At 35.5% G+C, this 21244-nt stretch overlaps 1 protein-coding gene across 1 annotated transcript in view; it reads left to right on the top strand.

The window, feature by feature from the left end:
• EYS (eyes shut homolog) overlaps positions 1–21244 on the top strand; it is a 1629530-nt gene that overhangs the window by 644227 nt on the left and 964059 nt on the right. Inside the window, 1 exon segment of the mRNA XM_036248740.1 lies at positions 9648–9793. Coding sequence (XP_036104633.1) covers positions 9648–9793 — 146 coding nt within the window.

The following is a 21244-nucleotide window of genomic DNA, read 5'->3' as shown; positions in this document are numbered from 1 at the left end:
TATTTATTACAAATTAAACTACAGATACAGTAAAAATATTAAAAGCAGTAATTATTAACATAATATACTTCATGATTACACCCATGTTTTTAATCTGTTTCATTCATTCTTTTGGTTTTTTAAACTAAAGCCTGCAACAATTAATAATTAATCCTAAAGATGTCACTTAAAGACAAATTCCTTGATATATGACAGTGTCTGGATGATAGCCTCAATTCATTTTCAAAGCTATTGCAAAGCTGGACACTGAAACTGACATGTTCTGACACTTGATAACACATGTTATTCAATAGAACAAAAGTCTCTTAAGCCACAATAAGCAGTTCACTTAGGTCACTGACAATAATATTGATTTACTGAAAATGTATACCTAAATAGAGAAGTCATCATAACAATTGCAGTAACAGTGGCTGGTCCACTCAAAGAATATAGAAGAAAAAAACATTTTAAATGTTTGGCTGCTGTTATTATAACCAAATCATTACCAACAAAAATATTGCGACCAATCAATGTTTGGTATATTTCTGAGTGTAGCAGTTCTTTACTGTTACAAAGTTGAAAATGATGAGTTAATATGCATTTAAGTAGAAGATAAAAATCTGTACATTTTTAATAAATGGTTTGTGTAGAAATCTGTCATTAATTCAAATGAATATTATTTCAATGAACAGTTTGCCATAACAGCATTATTTCAGATTAAATCTATGTCATGTGCAACAAATTCTAATAATGATATACAAAGACTATTTTTTAATATGTTTTTATTGATTTTTTAGAGAGAGAGGAAGGGAGAGAGAGAGATACAAACATCAATGTGAGAGAGAAACAGGATCAGCTGCCTCTAGCATAACCCCAACTGGGGATCAAGCCTACAACCACGCATGTGCCCTGACCAGGAATCCAACTGGGACATCTCAGTTCATGGGACAGTGCTCAATCCATTGAGGCACACTGGCCAGGCACAAAGACTATTTTAAAGCTAATCATTATCTGGAGCAAACATTTAGGGTAAAAAAGCGCTTACTTTTATCTTTTTGCTTTTTTGCTTGAGGTACACAGAATGTACAATATCTTAAAATACAAAATCTCAAAGATACTGGACAAATTGAAACAAACAAAATAAACTGCATATCCAAGCATATGTAATATTATCATAGGTTAATGTTAAATTTGATATTTTTTATGTGTAAGTTTTAAAAGCTATAATTATTTTTCTTTTATATAGTATATTAAATATTCCTGTATTTGTTAAAAATAAAACATATAGAACAGATAAATTTTGTCATATTTTATAATTGATTAAAAATTAATATATATTATCTAAAGGATTTATTTATCTCCTTGGATAACTTTTATGTAAGAATCTTTATGCTGCAAATATAAAATAGACTGCTCATATTCTTTTTAAAATTTTTGTATTAAATTTATTTGTGTGACATTGGTTAATAAGATCATATAGGTTTCAGATGTACATATCTATGATACTTGATATATATATTGCATTGTGTGCTTGCCACCCAAAGTCAAATCGTGACTTGACTTTTTAATATTCCGATGAAAAATTATATTAATTATAAAAAACTGTGGTTCAGACATGCAGTTATAGAATCACACACACAGACAAAAAGATTTAAATTGCTTTAAATATTTTGTAAATTATATCGAAATTTAATTGCTGTAACAGAATAAAAAGCTCTAATCATAAAGTTTCATCAATGAAATATTATAGTTTAATTTTTGTCTTTTGGCTATATGCTTTTATATAATAATCTATTGAATGAAATATATATGTATGTATATATATATATAAAATACTAATATTACAAATAAATTTTTAAGTCAAAACTTTGGTACAGTGTACAGATGATTTGGTGTAGAATGGTGCACCTAAAACTTGTATAATTTTATGAACCTATGTTACCCCAATAAATTTAATAAAAAGAAAATAAATTTTTAAAAATCTATACTATGTCTTAGAACTTGTACTGTGATTTAAACAACATAGTGGTTACATTGTAAAATAACAGCTTTCTAGAAGCATTAAAAACAGTATTTCTTCTTTTTAATTCCCACATAAGATAAAAATAATATAAAAGAAGAATGTAAAGGATAATATAGAACAGGGGCTCATTTGAGAACTGCAAGCTTCTGTGATTATCTTTTTTTTTTAAATTAAGGTAATATTACTTTATGTAAATTAAAATTACTCTTTTTTATCTGTACTTTATTGTATTGAATATTCTATAGAAATCACCTGTTAAAATGCATTTTACTGATTGGAAAGTATCTTGAAAACCTATCTCAAAAATTTTTGGTCATTAAAATTTTAAAAATTTAAACAAAAATATTTAATACTTTGAAAACCTATTTGAATTTAATTCCACTAAAACTTTTGAAATAAAAATTTTGAATTTAAATTTGAAATTTTCATTTTTATTAAAAAATATATGACATATTTCATGGTTTTAATTGTTTCTTTAAAACAATATATGTTAAATTATGCATGTTTTCATTTTAAAAGTTGTTAAAATAGGGTTTCACAAGTAGAAAGCTATATTTTAGAAACTTTTAATATACAATGCAATAATTATTATAATATTAACTGGGTCCTTAAGATGATAAGAAAAATCAAAGTCTGCTTTTATTTTTCCCTTAGCCTAGGTAGGTGTGTTCTGCTAAAGCAGTGATGGGACACCCAGGAGGTAATAAGAGAAGGAAAAATATACCAAAGCTGAAGGGGTTGTGTACTTTAGCCAGAGGCCAGTAGGAGGAGAAATCAGCAAAGGTTCCTTTCAGACACACCTTATGCACTTTAACTTTGTAAGGGTTTGAAGGGCCAGGTGCAAAGTTGGGAATGTGCATACTGTGACTGTCTCAGCTGTTTGAAAGAGGGAGTGAGGAGGAGGGGACCCAGGGGAGAGAGAAGTAGAGGGACAGGGAGAGAGAGGGAGAGGTGGGGGAGAGTAGATATATATTTTAATTTTTCTGAGAAAGACTAACAACAGAGATTCAAAGGAAATGCTCTGTTTTGGCATAAAGATTTGCTTTGCATGGAAATCTGCCTTAATATTATGCAATAAATAATATAATTTTTTATAAAAACTGTAAACGGTTTCAGAAAACTAAAACTCAGATGGCAATTAGAATTTAAAAAGGAGAATTCTGGATAGATGAACAAAAATCTGAATATCTTCATACATTCTCAAAATAAGGATATAGACAAAAACAAACATAAAACACTAAAATCCTACATCCCACATCTTCACTATAACAAGACGAGAGAGAACATAAAATTTTCACATTAACTTATGGAGGAAGCAAATTACATGTTTAAAATAATGAAAACAAGGTTTCTGAATGTTAGAAAAAAGAATTGCAAATATATAAAATGGCTACACTAAAATAAACGCTATGATAAACTAGAATCAGGTTGTTAGTATGAATTTACGCACTTATATGTATATGTTTATAATGAACATATACATGTAAACTTACACAAAGATATGGACATGGACACATATGTGTGATTATGAATATACAGACACACACTTATGTACATATAACTGTAGGTATACATATACATATATACACATACACATGGAAATTATTTTGGTTTCTAAATACCATTCTTCACTTAAAGGAACCAGGGCTCCTAGTAAAATGGCTGATTTCAGATCTAGGACAAAAAACCTGGAACATATACAAAAACGTAAGAAAGTATTGAAAGAATGATGGAGGCCTGTCCAAAGGATACAGAAGACACCTGACAGAGGTCCCTACTATCCAAACCTCAGAAAAAATTGCGTATCAAAGTAAATGATATTATGTATTTGACCCACTAAATGATATAAAAATTCATATATACATATATATGTATGTGTATATACATGTATATATATAGATAATTGAATAAATGCATGAACGAAAGACAACAAAAGAAGCTCTTTCTAATAGTTGAATATCATCTAGAAATATGGAAAAACTGCTGAGTTAAAAAGCACTATATGGCAAGTAGTATTGACATGATTGATGTAGTTATGGATCATTGATGCAGAACATCTCCCATTTTAAGTTGATGAAATCTCCAGATCCTGAGATAATGATTTAATTGTGAAACCACTCAGAAATATTTTGTTAATTACAGGAGACAAAATTAGGATGCCAAAAGACAAGAGATATAGATATTGTCTGGCTTTCAAAAGGAGAGAAGGAGGAGAGAGAGAATAGAGAGAGAAGGAGGGAAGAAGGGAGGGAGGGAGGTAGAGAGAATCATTAAGAAGTCTGTAAATTTAATACATAAATTATTACTGAGAATTGATTGAGAAAATACATGATCATTATTATAAATCTATCATTAGGAAGTAAGATGTCCCAAAAAATTAGTTTCTAATATTCTACATTCCAGACTAGAAAGTAGGTTTTGCACCTCCTGGAAATATGATATAACTGTTCTGGGTACGTGCAACTATTTTTAAATTGAGATCAGTCATTATCTTATAGATTTTGTAGTAATACATTTGTAAAATTTTTAGTTTGAAATAATTATTTCTTGACATACTTTTACTATTACATCTGAGAACACCATACCCAATTTCTACCTAATCTAATCCCTTGGAATCACCATTTCCTCACTGGGAACACACAATAGCAATCAAAGCTGTTATCATTAAGAAGCATATCTTAATTTCAGTAATGCATTTGAAAGATTCATTATGTTATCTTGCACTGGATTGGGAAATACTAATATGATAGTGGAAAATAGAGAAAATTTTTGCTATTTGATTACAAATTCAAGGAGCCATAGTAATTGGGTTAACATCACCCTAAAAATGTAATTATGGTCAATTTTCTAGCCAAATGGCAAGTTCCTGGGAAATGCAGTTCTCTTTTACACCAGCATGACCTTGCACTTGCAATTTTAATGCCTCTGTCTAACTGATGTAAAGATCCCACTCTTTCTTTGAGTACCACCAGTAAAACCTTTTCTGTCACCTTCCCTTGCCGTTAGCTGTGTTTTTATAGGACTTCACACCTTTCTCTGTTGGAATATATGTACTGTAATGCTTAGAGCTGATGTCCCTGACTTCTCTATGAGACTTTCAAAAGCAAGCCCAAGCCTTATATTCACTTGAATCTGAGTGCCCGACTAAAATCTGGCACACAATCAATGTGGTGAATGAATAGAAGAGGAGCACAGGCATAGTAGATTTATGTTGATTATGTTTTCATTGTAATTACAATTATGTCGGAACTGAAGTTAATTAGGAAGCGTTCCTTTGGAAAAGTGGTATAAAAATCCATCTCAAAAGCATTATAAGAAAACTCGGTAAAGGATTCTTATTTAGACTTTTACAAGAGTGGAAAAAACACAACTAAGGAGAGTTTGTTTTGCTAAGTGCACTTTTGTCTCAATGTAATTGTATCTGTGGAAATTAGTTTCATTAATAGTTTTTCTACAGATAAAAGAAGTTATTGAGGAAGATTAAATTGTCTTTTTTTCTGAATATATTTTATTGGTTTTATCATCAATTATTGGTTGTTGCCTTTACTGGTGTTATTTTACATACACATAACTAAAATTAGTCATAATTTCATCTCAGAAGAATTGGTCTTCTATCTTTTGGCAACTAGATACAGACTGACCAGACGTTGATACAATGACAAAGTCAATATCATATCTAGAAACAGATTGAAAATAATTTTAAGGCAATGCTACCATATATAGTTATATATATTTATAGCTGCCATAACTTAGACTATAGAGTAAAGAAATTAAAGATCAATTGAGACAAGGTTTGAATCAATAAAAATAAATCCACATAGGAGCAAAGAAACTCTTCCAAATAAAAGTCCAGAGGACAAATCTGGACTCAGCAACTCACAGTTATTAGAGGCCAATGAATAAGATAAAGAGAGCATAGTAGCACACAGAAAGGGGGTTCAGATGAAGTTTCTGGAAACCATTTTCAATGACAAGGCTTTTGAAGGTTACTCCTTCTATTAAGTGTGTGATATTCTGAACCTGACATCTAATTATTGAATTATGTCTGATTTCTCCAACATCAGCCAATAAAACTGGAGGGCTTTAAAATCATAAAAATGTAATTCAATCCATATCATGATAATCTTCTGTTTCAATTTAGAATATAATTAAAAGTTTGTTTATATAATAATAAAATTAATACAATTATGGAAGTAAGCTCAATTCTTTTTATTAAAGATTCATTAATTATGTACCCAAACACATTCATTTTTATTCTATTTATTTATTAATTATTTTTAACTCATCTTTATTGTTGAATGTATTACAGATGTTTCTCCCTTTTTTCCCATTGACTCCCTCTTCCCCAATCTTGCCCCCCTCCTGCCTTCCCCACACTATTGTCGGTGTCTATTGGTTATGTATATATACATAGAAGTTCTTTGGTTTATCTCATCCCACCCTCCCTCCCCTCTTCCCTTTGAGATTCATCAGTCTAACAACCAATCTGTACTTCTTAATTCCTTCATCTTTTTCACCCATACCCCCAGCCCCCACCCATCTGGCAAGTAACATAAAGTTCTCTGTATCTATGAGTCTGTTTCTGTTCTGCTTGCTCATTTTGTTTGTAGATTCATTCAGTTGTTGATAGATAGATATATTAATTGCTATTTTATTGTTCATATTTTTGTTCTTCTTCTCCTTCAAGAAGACCCTTCAACATTTTATATAATACTGGTTTGATGGTGATGAATTCCTTTAGCTTTTTCTTGTCTGGGAAACTCTTCATATGTCCATCGATTCTAAATGACAGCTTTGCAGTATAGAGTAGTCTTGATTGTAGGTCATTGCTTTTCATCACCTTGAATATCTCTTGCCACTTCTTTCTGGCCTGCAAAGTTTCTTTTGAGAAATCAGCTGACAGTTTTATGCGAGCTCCTTTGTAGGTAACAAACTGCTTTTCTCTCGCTGCTTTTAAGATTCTCTCTGTATTTAACCTTTGGCATTTTGATGATGATGTGTCTTGGTGTGGACCTCTTTGGGTCCAACTTGTTTGGGACTTTGTGCTTCCTGAACTTGTATGTCTGTTTCCTTCACCAAGTTAGGAAAGTTTTCTGTCATTATTGTTTCAAATAGGTTTTCAATTTCTTGCTCTCTCTCTTCTCCTTCTGGTACCTCTATAATGTGAGTGTTGGTATGCCAGTAGTTATTCCAGAGGCTCCTTACACTCTCCTCATTTTTATGGATTCTTTTTTTCTTTTTGCTGGTTGGGTGTTTTCTGCTTCCTTATATTCCAAATTGATCATTCGCTTCTTGGCTTTACCTACTCTACTATTGATTCTCTATAAATTATTCTTTATTTCAGTTAGTGCATCCTTAAGTTCCTTGAACGTCTTACTAAGTCCCTTGAATGTCTTACCAAGTTCTTTGAGCAACCTTATAACCTGTGTTTTGAACTCAGCATCTGATTGTTTGCTTATCTCCATTTTGTTTAGTTCTTTTCTTGGAGTTTTGTTCTTTTCTTTTATTTGGGACCTGTTTCTTTGTCTCCTCATTTTGGCTGCTTCCCTATGATTGTTTCTATGTATTAGGCAGAGTTACTATGTCTCCTAGGCTTTGTAGGGTGGCCTATTATTGTAGGTGTCTTGTAGAATCCAGTGGCACAGTCTCCCTGATCACCCCAGCTGGACCCTCGAGGTACACCCCTCATATGGACTGTACACCCTTCTGTTGTATTTGAGTCTTGATTGCTGTTGGCACATCAATGGGAGGGATTTACTCAGGCTAATGAGCTGTAAGGATTAGCTGTGCCCACTAGACACTGGCCTCTGACTACCTTGGCGGATCAGCTGTGTAGGGGCCCACCTCACAGACCAAGATTTACTTCATCAGGGCTCTGGTACCCACTGAGTCCACTCATTGATTGTGTCACTTGTGGAGGTAGTTGGATGGTGGTGTTTCAGTGTGGTCTAAAGCTGTCCACTAGGTGTGCTGGCTCTGGGGCAAGGTCATTCTCTGCCTATGTTCTATCCAGGGCCTCCCAGCATAAGCTACAAAGTGATCTACAGATGGCTACTTCTTATGCTGGGTTTAGAAGTGTCCAGGAAAAGCCAAGTTGTGAAGTTGGCTGCTTCTACTGCTAGGCCTAGGGCCATTTAATGAGAGGTATAGGGCTTGCTGAAACCAGATGCTACTTGTTTGAGAGATTTTAGGAAACTCTGAAGCTGGATCCAAGACAGGCCAATCCTATGGTAAAGCCTTTGGAAACAGCTTGGGTGTGGGGGGGCCGGCGGAAAGTTGGGGGGGGGGCAGGGCCTCAGGGAATCCTCTGGGTGGGGCCAACAGTGTAAGCCAGGTTGCTGAAATCCCAGATATAGTGGCCATCTGCCGCCCTGTGGGGAAGGGCTCACCAAAAATACATCAGACCTTGCCAGCACATCTGTCCAGGAGAAAGCTATTCCTTCTCCCTTGTCCTGAAGCCAAATAGCTCAGTTCTTCCCTGTTCTCTGGTGCCCCTCAAGCTGCCTCTCCTCCTAGCTCAGAGGGAGCAAGTCCGAGTAAGTGTGCGTGGGCCCTTTAAGAGGAGCTGCCTGGGGCTCCAGAAGCCGCAGCCTCCCTCTGCCTCAGTTCCCCCCTGGTTTTTCCAGCCAAAAGTTATGGGGACTTTTCTTCCTGGCACTGGGACCCTGAGCTGGGTGCCTGATGTGGGACGGGGATCTCTCACTCCCCAGGGAGGACCTTCCTAGCTGAGTTGTCCCTCCTGAATTTTATCTGCCACAGGAGGGTGTGGGACCAGCCTTTCCATGCTTCCACCCCTCCTACCAGTCTGGATGTGGCGGCTACTTTATTTTGTAGGACTTCCATTCAGCTCGATGTAAGACAGTTCTGAATGATGACTGTTGTGGTTTCATTGTAATTTTGATGTGGTTGTGGGAGGACGTGATACTGCATTTACCTATGCTGCCATCTTGAGTGGAAGTCCAAACACATTCATTTTTAATGAAAATTCTTACATAAAGAATATTTAAGGGGAAAAAAATATCTAGAAAGTTGTCGGAAGAATTTATCCAGAGGATGTGACTGATCATTAACCTTCTAGTTGGATCCACGCAATCTAAAGCTTCTTACCCCTCCATACTCCTTGTAATGTGTGCTCAAGGCTGTTCCCACACTTTGATACACTTCAAGGATTGAGAAGTACCCTTGAGAGTATAAGGTGTTACTGAGAGTTTGTGTGCTCTACATGTGACTGAACCCTGCTAAGGCCTCTATATAAACTTTAAAAATTCTGGTGGGTAGGTGTGGAAATCTACTCATCTTGTGGCTGCCCAAGATGTAAATTTCCTGGCTATTAAACCTGCCACCTACTAATCTGAACTGGACTGTCTCTTTCTCTTTAGTCTTTTTTTGTCCCCGTCCCCGCTCATGTACAGGGGCCAGTTTCAAAATTCATTTGGGGAACTCTTGAGGTTGAGAACCAAAAAAAAAAAAAAAAAAAAAAAAAAAAACTTTTTTTTTCCTCAAAGAAAAAAAAATGAAATGAAAATATTACCATTTATTTAAATTAAGTCAAGCATCTAAAGTTTAATATAGACATCAGAATTATGTATAGAATGAAATGTTTTTGCTGTTACATGTTATTTCTCATTTTCCTACTTTTCTCTAGATTTTTATGTAATTGTGAACCTGGGTATCATGGATCTCTCTGTGAACTGCGTATGAATGAATGTGAAATCTCACCTTGTCTGGATGGAGAAAATTGTGTCAACAGAACCGGTGCATATAACTGCCTCTGTGCTCCTGGCTACACAGGTAAACCCCGCTCTGCCCTGTCTATATCAGCCTATCACTATCTGTAAATAAATCAAAACCTCATACTACTCTCTAAAACATGAAATAGCTTGTCACTTGCAAATAGAACAGAAAGGTCAAGGCACTACTTGGTCTCTTATAAAAGAAATGAATAAAAACAAAAATATGCTTTTTAATATACAGTTTTTTAAAGACTAAGAAATATATAAATCATATTTTAATGGTTTATATTTGTGTGCTTTTTGCATTGAAGCTTTTGTAAAGTATAGTTATTTGATTATAATACAGAAAATAAATATAGGTGTATGAATAATCTAAGAAATATTATATAAACATTACACAAATATCATCTTAAGATATATTTATATCCTTTAAATATACTTATATATTAAAATTCAATGAGGGAGCTTTTGTGAATTTGAAGTTCTAGCAGAAAAATATGATTTGGAGTTAGCTTTCGTAGTATCAGCTATCCCACAACATAAATTCTGTCCAAATATATGGGCAAAAGTCATCAAGGAATTTTAAAAAGAAGAACACCATTACTTAGCCTTCTACTTGAAAAACTGTAGGACATTGGAGAAAGAAATTGAGGAAGAGACAAATACGTAGAAGCATATATCATGTTCATGGATTGGAAGAACTAACATCATTAAAATGTTCATACTATGCAACGTAATTTATAGATTCAACACAACTCCTATTAAAATAGCAATGACATATTCTACAGATCTAGAAAAAATATTTCAAAAGTTTATATGGAACAAAAAAAGATCCTGAATAGCCTCAGCAGTCTTGAGAATTAAGAACAAAGTTGGAAGGATCACAATACAAATTATTAAACTATAGTACAAGGCCATTGTAATCAAAATAGGCTGGTACTGGTATAAGAACAGGCATATAGATCAATAGAAAAGAACAGAGAGCCTAGAAATCAAGCCACCCCTCAATTGCTATTTGACAAAAGAGGCAAGAACATACAATGGAATAAAGACAGTCTGTCCATAAGTGGTGCTGGGAAAATTGGACAGGTATATGCAAAAAAATAAAACCAGACCAACAACTTACACCACCTACAAGAATAAGCTCAAAATGGATAAGAGATTGAAATGTAACTTGCAAAACCATAGAAATCCTGGAAGAAGACATAGGCAGTAAAATCTCAGACATCTCTCATAGCAAGATTTTTGCCAATATATTTCCTAGGGTAAGGAAAACCAAGGGAAAAATAAACAACTTGGACTACAGCCCTCTAAACTTCTGCTGAGAAATTGTATTTATGAAATATAAAAATGTATTGTTTTGATATACCAAAACATATATTAATCATGTGGCTCTAGCAAGAATGTATTAAAATGTCAACTCTCAATTTATTGATGTTTGAATTCTACACCACTGGGATCTTTTGGGTTCCTTTTCTAAGGGAAACTAGTTAAGTAAATCTAGTACAAGATTGCTCACAGGAGTAAAATATACTAAACAAGTAGAAATTCGATTGAAAAGCAAAACTGATAAAGAACTAGAAATATTTTCAGTGAATGATCAAAACACAAGAAAAGTGAAGTCACCTGAACAAAGATTATGCAGGTATCTTTCCCATTGAATCCTGATGGCTTTAGAGAAAGTTACCTTGGTAAAAAGTGTTAGGTGCACAAAAGTTTCAGCTTAAATAAAAAACCAAAACAATAGTATGGTAAAGGCCTGGTGGGGACAGGAACCAGGAGGAGGAGGTCAATGGGAGGAAGAGAGGGGAGCATCTGTAATACTTCCAACAATAATGACAAATTAAATTTAAAAAAAAATTAAAAACCATTATCTACAGATTTTCTTACCTAAATAAAAAACAGTATCTATTGGCTATAAAGCAGTGTTCTTTCTAAATTTTATAGTGCCCTTTATCTTCCAAATTATTGAGATTTCTTTTGGGCATTTGAGATACTCAACTAGCAATGCCATTCACTATGCTGTTGTTTCGAGGTTGCTACTGCTGCTCACACTGTTGAAATAAGAAAAGGCACACCAAGCTCAATGTGACTGAGAAACACATTTTGTAAACGTCTTTGATATAACACACTGTTCTCGTACTGTAAATGCATCTTAAAGTTTGAAGGATTAACATATTTTTATTCACAACCCCTCTATTTTCCTTTCAAGCGACACTGCTTAGCCTCATTTCAGAATTTATCCTTGAGTTGCCCATTAGACACCCCAACGGAGAAGTTGAGTGCACAGTTGGTTGTATGAGATAGTCTTCAATGAAAACAAACTTGTGAGTCATTAGATATATGATTGTAACACTGGATAGAATAAAAAAGAAGTGAATGTGGCTAGAATGGAGAAAGACCAAGGACTGAGCCCAGGGCTACTGCAATATTTCGGAATACGGGGGAGAAAGAGATGGAGCAAAAGAAATTGAAAAGAGCAGTCAGTGATACAGGAAGAAAAACAAGGGGAGGTAGAGTTCGGACAGCCATGTAAATAATTCCATGTAGAAGGAGTGATCAACAGTGTCAAATATTATTATTTCGTCAAATAAAATAAGTGCTATTAACCCCTGGAGCTAGCAATGCAAATGTCATTGGTGACATTGTCAGGGAAGACATTTTGCTGGATTGATGGGTGTAAACTCTGTCGGAGGGGATTTAAGAGAAAATGTGTAAATTGCTGAGAGGATTATCACACTTTATTAAAGTAAGGTTTTATTTTTTACAATGGAAACAAGAAATTGGCAGTACCTTGAGGAAGGAGTGAGATTAAACGTTAAAGTTTTCTGTGTTTGTTTTTTTCTTTTAAATTTGCAAGCTTATTAAATGACTCTGGCTACTGTGGGGGGAATGGACTGGAGAGTTTAAATGACAGAGGCAGAGGAACAGATCAGTGGGCTTTGGGGCAATCCTGTCATAAAGAGACATTCCGGGAGCAGTGCTGTAATTGATTAATGGGAAGGCTGCTTAAGGATTAAGGTTTTCTTGAACTTCCTTTCAATCTCTAAATCTAAATTTCTCTGGCCTGTTTTCCAAGGAAAATTTGGACTTTGAACTCAGCAAATTATACTTGGTTTTTTTTTGGTTCATTCCATTGTAGGCTTCTCATATTGAAAGAAAAGAGGTTTCTTCTCAACTTCAAAAGGATTTATGGGAAGGCTGCCACAACCTAGCTCACATGCCATAGTCAGGAGTGGTTTTCACACTTGGTTTGGTGGTCTAGCCTGAGCCCTCAGGTAAACTTGTTATGCAGTAATTAGAGTAACCAAGGTGTCTCTAGATGTATGTAGTCGAGTCTAAGTTCATTTACCATTATATCAGGCCAGGTGTATTATAGATTGGCAACTTGCTAACTTCTTCCTGGACTAAATTCTCATAGTTTTACTAGAAAACTAAGACCATTAAACACACACACAATTCACATATATTTATTTTCTCCCTAATATAAACATATCTGAGAGAAATAATAAGTTTACATGTTATATAGCAGATGATATTAATTGCCATAAGAAAAAATTACATAAAGAAATGATTATAGGGAGGCAGGAAAGGTTAGGAGTTGGGGAGGTGAATTTAAACAGAGAAGTCAGGGAAGGCTGTGAACAAATTAGTTCAGTTTAAGACTGAGATGCTAGTTATATATTGGTACACACATACCTATGGGTATAGATAAAGAAGTAGGTAGAGATACAGAGATATCAAGATCCAAAAATACACTTAATCACCTATAAAGATGAGAGTGTTTGCCTAATAACAGATATTTATCTTTTTATGTAATGGGACCATTAAAATAATAGATTCAACCAGTAAAGAAGCTTTAATATTTCCAGGGGCTATTAGAATATTTATAATGAGTATATATACATATAAATATATATATATATATATATAAATATATATATACACACATACATTTTATATATATGTGTATATATATATATACATATATATGATGTATTTAAACAAAAAACCATCATCACATCACAGATTAATTAGAAGAAACACCTACACATTTTAGCTGTAGTTGGCTATTTAGCAGTCTGCTGTATTAAGAAAGAGATATTTTACAAAGACTAATCTAGTTTCAGAAATGTTCAAAATTCAGTTTCTGCATAATGCTTTCATTTCCACACCTATGTGTAATGTGGTCCCTTGCTTAGCAATGATTACACTTTCCCTTACTTCTTAATGTGATTCTATAACAACATTTAGATATTAAACATACTATAGTGGCAATAACACCAGAAAAGATCTGATTTGCCTGAATAGAGCAGAGTGAGGAGTTGGAAGATAATATTATAATGCCAATATAAAAAACTTACAAAACTGCTCCCAAGATGCAAGTTCTTTCAGTATTCTTGAACATTTCTTCTAGTAAATATCTCCATATTTCTAAATAGCATACTTATATTGCTATTTCTTAATGTTTTTATTCTGAATATTATCTAAGTAATTTTTCTATGGAAATAAGGATTTAACTCTGTTATCACCATCCTCGTTTGCCAACACACACATAATTTTCCTCACTACTTCCTCCTAAAATGGTTACATAAAAAATTTATTGGTCAAAATTTAGTTATTATTCTAATCATATATATATTTTTTCCTTTTTACTTTCTTATTCTTGCTTTTTTTTTTTTTCAAATCTTTATTTTTGGATGTAAAATGTATTACAGATGTTCCACATTTTTCCCCCATTGACCCCTTCCTCCCCACTCCCGCCCTCCTCCCACCTTTTCCCACACTATTGTCTGTGTCCATTGGTTATGCATATAAGTTCTTTGGTTTATTTCTTCCCACCCCCCCAACCCCTTTCCCTTTGAGGTTTGTCAGTCTAGCAATGAATTTGTGCTTCTTAATCCCTTCACATTTTTCACCCATTCCCCCAACCCCCTTCCCAACTGGCAACCAACAAGATGTTCTCTGTATCTATGAGAATGTTTCTGTTCTTCCTGTTCATTTTGTTTGTAGATTCCATTGTCAATAGATATGTATTCATTGCCATTTTGTTTGTTCATACATTTTATCTTTTTCTTCAAAAAGACCCTTCATCATTTCATATAATAACGGTTTGGTAGTGATGAACTCCTTTAACTTTTTCTTGTCTGGGAAAGTTTTTATATGTCCATCAATTCTAAATGACAGCTTTGCAGGATAGAGTAATTTTAGTTGTAGGTTCTTGGTTTTCATCACTCTGAATATTTCTTGCCACTCCCTTCTGGCCTGCAAAGTTTCTGTTGAGAAATCAGCTGACAGCCTAATGGGTACTCCCTTGTAGGTAACTAGCTGCCTTTCTCTTGCTGCTTTTAAGATTCTCTCTTTGTCTTAAACCTTTTGCATTTTGATGATGATGTGTCTTGGTGTGGGCCTCTTGGGGTTCATCTTGTTTGGGACTCTCTGTGCTTCCTGGACTTGTATGTCTGTTTCCTTAACCAAGTTAGGAAAGTTTTCTGCCATTATTGTTTCAAACAGGTTTTCGATTTCTTGTTGTCTCTCTTCTCCTTCGGGCACCCCCAAGATGCGAATGTTGGCACGCTTGAAGTTGTCCCAGAGGCTCCTTACACTATCCTCATTTTTTTGGATTCTTTTTTCCTTTTGCTGTTCTGATTGGGGATTTTTGCTTCCTTATATTCCAAATCGATGGTTTGCTCCTTGGATTTACATACTCTATTATTGAAGTTGTGTAAATTATTCTTTATTTCAGTTAATGCCTCCTTTAATTCTAACTGTGTATCCATGATTTCTAACTGGTCCTTTTTTATGCTCTTGAGGCCCTCCCTAAGTTCACTGAGGTTCTCACTAAGTTCATTGAGCATCCTTATAAGCAGTATTTTGAACTCAGTATCTGTTAGGTTGCTTATCTCCCTTTCGCTTAGTTCTTTTATTGGGGTTTTGTTCTGCTCATTCATTTGGGACCTGTTTCTTTGTATCCTCATTTTGGCTGCCTCCCTCTGTTTGTTTCTGTGTATTACTTAATGAGAGGTATGGGGCTCGCTGAGACCCGATGCTGCTCGTTTGAAAGAATTTAGGAAAAACCTGAAGTAGGATCCAAGACCGGCCAATCCTATGGTTAAGCAAGTGCCAACAGCTTGGGTGGGCTTGAAAGTTGCGTGGGGCGGGGCGGGGCCTCAGGGAGTCAGCAGGGCGGGGCTACCAGTGTGAGCCAGGTTGCTGGAGTCCCAGATATGGCTTCTGTCTGCTGCCCCTGGGAAGGGCTCACCAAAGGCACAAAGGCCTCTTACAGCACGTTTGTCCCCGAGGAAGCCCCCTCTCCAGCTCTCGCTCCAGTGCCAAACAGCTCAGTTCTTTCCTGTGTGTCTCTGGCGCCCCTCGAGCTGCCTCCCCTCCGAGCTTAGAGGGAGAGAATCCGATAAGTCCGTGCGCGGGCCCTTTAGGGAGCTGCCTGGGGCTCCAGCCGCATCAGCCTCCCTGAGCCTCAGTTCCCGCTGGTTTTTCCAGCCAGAAGTTACGGGGACTTCTCTTCCTGGCACTGGAACCCTGAGCGGGGCACCTGGTGTGCGACGGGGACCCCTCAGTCCTCAGGAAGGACCTTCCCAGCCTCGGGAGCCTCCTGATTTTTATCCACCGGGCTTGGGTGTGGGACCAGCCCGTCTTGCAGCCCTGCGCCGCGCCGCCCCTCGCGCTGCCACCCCTCGCGCCGCCATGCCGCCCGTCCTACCGGTCTGGATGTAGCTGCTTTTTTTTTTTTCTTTTTAATTCCATAGTTGTACGACTTCCATTCAGCTTGATTTCAGGTGTTTTTGAATGATGGTTGTTCTGTAGTTTAGTTGTAACTTTGATGTGGTTGTGGGAGGACGCGATACCGCGTTTAGCTACGCCGCCATCTTGACCGGAAGTCTTATTCTTGCTCTTTTTGATATTTACTTACACCTTTCAAAATGTTTTATATTGTTGAAGAACATTTCACTGTCATTTTAATTTCTGATAGTTCTTTCTTTTTATCTAATATTTTTAGTATAATCTGTAATTTTTATTGATAAGAAGTCTTCTTTCTATAATAATATTCATAGGGTATTGTGTATATTTTATTCCTTGTATTGTTTTAGTCTTCTGAAATTCCCTTTCCCTCTATTATATATATATATATATATATATATATATATTTTATGTGTCTGTGTTTTTAGAGATTTTTTTTAATAAAAAATTTTGGATATCAGTTAATATCTAAGAAAGAACTACTAAAATGCTCATTGAAAAATTTGAGTAAGGGCATTTGACGATTTTTGTTACTTTGAGTCAGTTAACATGAATACCATCTGTTTTATTGGAGAAATTTGAAATGTCACTATTGGGGGCCTTTTCCCTTTCAGGAAAGGGGCAGGGAGAGAAAATGCAGGTGGGGATTGGGATGCAGCAGGGAAAGAGGCTTGACAAGATTTTGGCAAACCAGAACCAAAGGGCTAGTTAGTTTCGATCGTTAGAAACACCTAACGATTCTTAGAACAATATATACAATTCAACTTATTTTCTTGTACTGTGCTTTATATTATTACTTCAGACCTAGTAAGCAAGTATATATTTTATAAGGCAAAGTAGTTTTGTGTTGGTGGAACTTTGAGGGAATAAACCAATCAGTGTGGTCTCTAGCACAGGACAAAGCCATGCAAAACAGGGACGGGAGTCACAGGATGGAGAGGTTGGTGTGAAGAATGAGCAGAACATAAGCAAGTTCCTCAAGAATTCTTGATCATCAATGCCATTTTCAGACCACTATTTTTGGCTCTTTCCCTTGTCACTTGCAAATCTTTGTTTCCCTCTTTCCCAAACTTAATTCTAAGACTCATAGTCATGACCACGCCCTAACTTACTTCCATTATCCTTCACAGCTCTTCCAACCATTCTCATTCTAAAAACCTTAGATCTGATGCTAATTTCAACTTTCCATATATTTTTCACTCACAAGAGTTGCATAGAACAGGAGAAAACACTGACACCACACACACACACACACATACACACACACTCATTCATTCACATACATTGAGTGTTCTTACCTTGAATTCCTGACCACAGACCTCAAGAAAACTGGTGCTGTCTGGCAAAGCTACTATTTGTTCTAATCTGTTCAATACCCCAATATTCTAGCCTATTATTTCTAGCTCTTTCTTACTTTTTTTATATTCCCATCAATCTCCCCTCTGCTGAAATTTGAATGTATACCTTCATTTCTTGTATTTCTGATAATCAAAGTGATAAGAGACCTCCTTTTATCTTCCCACAACAACTACTAATCTATATAGATCTGCACCCGATATACTCTGTATTTCTCTGTTTTCCCATGTCCTTGTCTATGGTTAACCATTCTATTGGTAAGTTGATTCTGTCCTTCATTAACTATTATTAGAGGATATTCATCCTGCAATTATTTTCTGCAACATAAAATCTTCTGTCCCTACTATATTACTACAACCAGCATTTAAATATTAATATACACTTGGATGTCTCTATGACATCGCAAACTGATCCCCCAGTACCAAGGATTTATCCCAACCCTGCTCCACCTCAGTGAATGACATCATTGTTCACACAGTTTTTCAGGCCAAAATTATGGAGTTATCCTAGACTCTTTACACATCACCATGAAGTTCATCATTCAGTTTCATTGGTGGCATCATATATATATTTCATCCTAATTTATTTTATTTTTTCCATCACCATTTATCCCCTCTCTGTCCTCTTCCACCTTCACCCACCCCCTCCTCCCCTGCAATCCCCACACTATTGACTATGTCCATGAGTTCTCTCTTTTTTCTTTTTTCCTCAACCCCTCAACCACACCCCCACAGCTGTCTGCCTGCTTTCTCTGAGTCTGTCTCTATGTCGTGTGGTAGGTCAGTTTGTTCATTAAATTCCAAATATGAGTGAAATCAGATGGTACTTGTCCTTCTCTGACTGGCTTATTGCACTTAGCATAAAATTCACCAGGTCCATCTGAAATTTAAAATAATAAAATAAATAAAAAACATTTTAATTCAACCACTTCTGCTTCACTATCACTGAAGTCTAAGTCACCGTCTCTTGTCCGAGCTATAACATCATAACTTATCTTCCATTCTTGTCACATAAAAATATTTTTGCTCCCAGTCACAAAATCCTCCACAGCTTCTCATAATGCTTTGACTGTAACACATCTTCTGAGTCTGACCTGCTGAATCCGCCACAGTCTAATTTCTGGCTACCTCTCTGGTCTCATCTCTTACAACATGAACTCCTGCTACCCCAGTTGATGCTCTGGTGTTCCATCTGAGTGTGAATCACTTCCCTCAGATATGAGCATGTTCTCTTTTATTTCATCAGGTCTCAAACGCAAGATCCTTTTCCAGGCTTTTCCATATTATATTAGAACACACACACACACCACTGTCTTACATCTATTTTTTGGGTCCCTCTTAGCAATTATCACTATGTAATTATTTTATTTATTTATTTATTTATTTATTTATTTATTTATTTATATCTCTTCCTACTACATTTGGACATACTCAGTATCTCAGTGTGTGTGTGTTTTAGTGAGAAAAAATTTCACTTTATAGGTGATTTGATTTTTTAATAGTATTCATTTATAACTTTTTCATTTTTCATGTTAGTGCACATAACTTCTTGGTGATCATAGATCTTCATTAATTGTTTTCTTTTTTTTATTTTCTTCTCCTAACGACATTAAAATAAACTTTTTTTAATTAAAAATATCAGTGCCAATAGGAAATAAGAGTCTCACTATTATAATGCTGATTAATTGATACTGTGGCAAACCATTCCAAAGTTTTTACTGCCTGTGTGCTGAAAATCATAACCCTGCAAATCTGCCTCATTCTGAATTAAAGGTATATGTATGTGAATACATAACACCAATTCTAAATTTGCAACAATAAAATTTGATATGATGTTACAAAGTGAAATAGGTCTATGCAATAAATTATAAGTGACCTATAAATATAAAATTTAGACCTTTTATATTGCTCATTAACCCATAATGAATCTTTTTAAAAGAATACCAATAACAAGTTAAGCATAGTGACCTTATCATTGATGATTCTTTATATAATATATAACAATCTTAAAGCAGTTACTATTTTATGTCCTATAAAATAAAATGCTAAAAATGATTGCGATGGTGTACTTTCTATTAAAAGCCTGTTAATTATCAGATATTTATAGGTCATTATCTACATATTTAGTTTTCTAGGTATCAATATTTGTATGTCATTAAATGTATCCATTTGATATTTTACAGAGTTATTGGACCTATAGAAATTCTATAGATATAATTAAAATATATTTTATCTTAACATTAAGAAATACTTTATTATACAAGCAAATTATTAATCAGAATGATGCTCAAGCCCAGTGAATACCAAAAATATTATTTATAGGACAACTCAAATTGAAGGGCACTGGGTTGGTTTTATTTCTCATAGTTCAGTATTTCTTTTTCCAGGTTCTAACCAGGTATAAGCCCCCCAAAGACAAGTGTGGATCAAATTATCAGGGTTATTCATGAAGGCCCAACATGTTCCAAAGCACAGAGCTTCCTGGCGAAACCTGTTTGAAGAAGATACCTATAAACCGTGTCCCCATGTAAGAACATTAGAATACTAACAATCTTCCCATTAGAAACAGAGATTTGGGTACAAACTGAGGGAAGAGTTTGGTGTGAAAAGCAGATTTACTCAGCTGGCTTATTGTAGGATTTTGGGTGTATGGAATAATAAAGACCAGAAAACACAGGAGGGTGGCAGACCTGCAGGTCTATTATGAAAGTAGGCCTTAGTACATCCTGGGGTAAACACAGCAAATCCATCTGGTACTCAGGTCACACCTGCTTTGCCAGCCTCTGATTTCAGCTGCATGTGAGTGAGTAGTTTTGAGGGATTTCAGCTCACCTCATAATGACTGTTTTCTAAGGCAAGTGCTTACCGAGTCTCTGCTCAATCTCCAGGGTCTTGTTCTGCACCACAGAGCAGGTTAGCCCACATCATGCACAGCTCGAAACACAGGGAGTCAGTGCCCTGAAGGCCCCTTCAAACAATAGGAGATGGAAGGCAGTTTATAAATATTTCCATCACCTTCTCTTCAGGTAGAGAATTCTGGTTATATATTATTTTCTTCTTAAAAGGTCACCGTGCAGCCAATGGGAGTGCCTCCAACCATAAACTTAATAAGGCTTCTTCTAACTTTTAATCATGCTCTGGGTTCATGCTCCTCACTCTTTCTTTTAATTTCTGAGATCACCTCCTGAATAAGTTGGGTCATCCTAACTGGTTCTGATTTTAGCAGAATGCAAACTAAAACAGTGGGCTATGACATGGGAGCAGACAGCCAAGGAAGGGGTTCAAAGCCGAGGCATGGAGCATATTTTCTACTTTTGAAGCAAGGAAATTCTTGCCATCAGTTTGTGAGACATCACTATTTGGAGACTTTCCCTAATTAGCTAGAAAGGGAAAGA

This window comes from Molossus molossus, unplaced genomic scaffold (genome assembly GCF_014108415.1).
Source record: "Molossus molossus isolate mMolMol1 unplaced genomic scaffold, mMolMol1.p scaffold_m16_p_8, whole genome shotgun sequence".
NCBI classification, from domain to species: Eukaryota; Metazoa; Chordata; class Mammalia; order Chiroptera; family Molossidae; genus Molossus; species Molossus molossus.
Note: the sequence above shows the minus strand (reverse complement) of the source record. Positions and strands in the feature narration are given on the sequence as shown.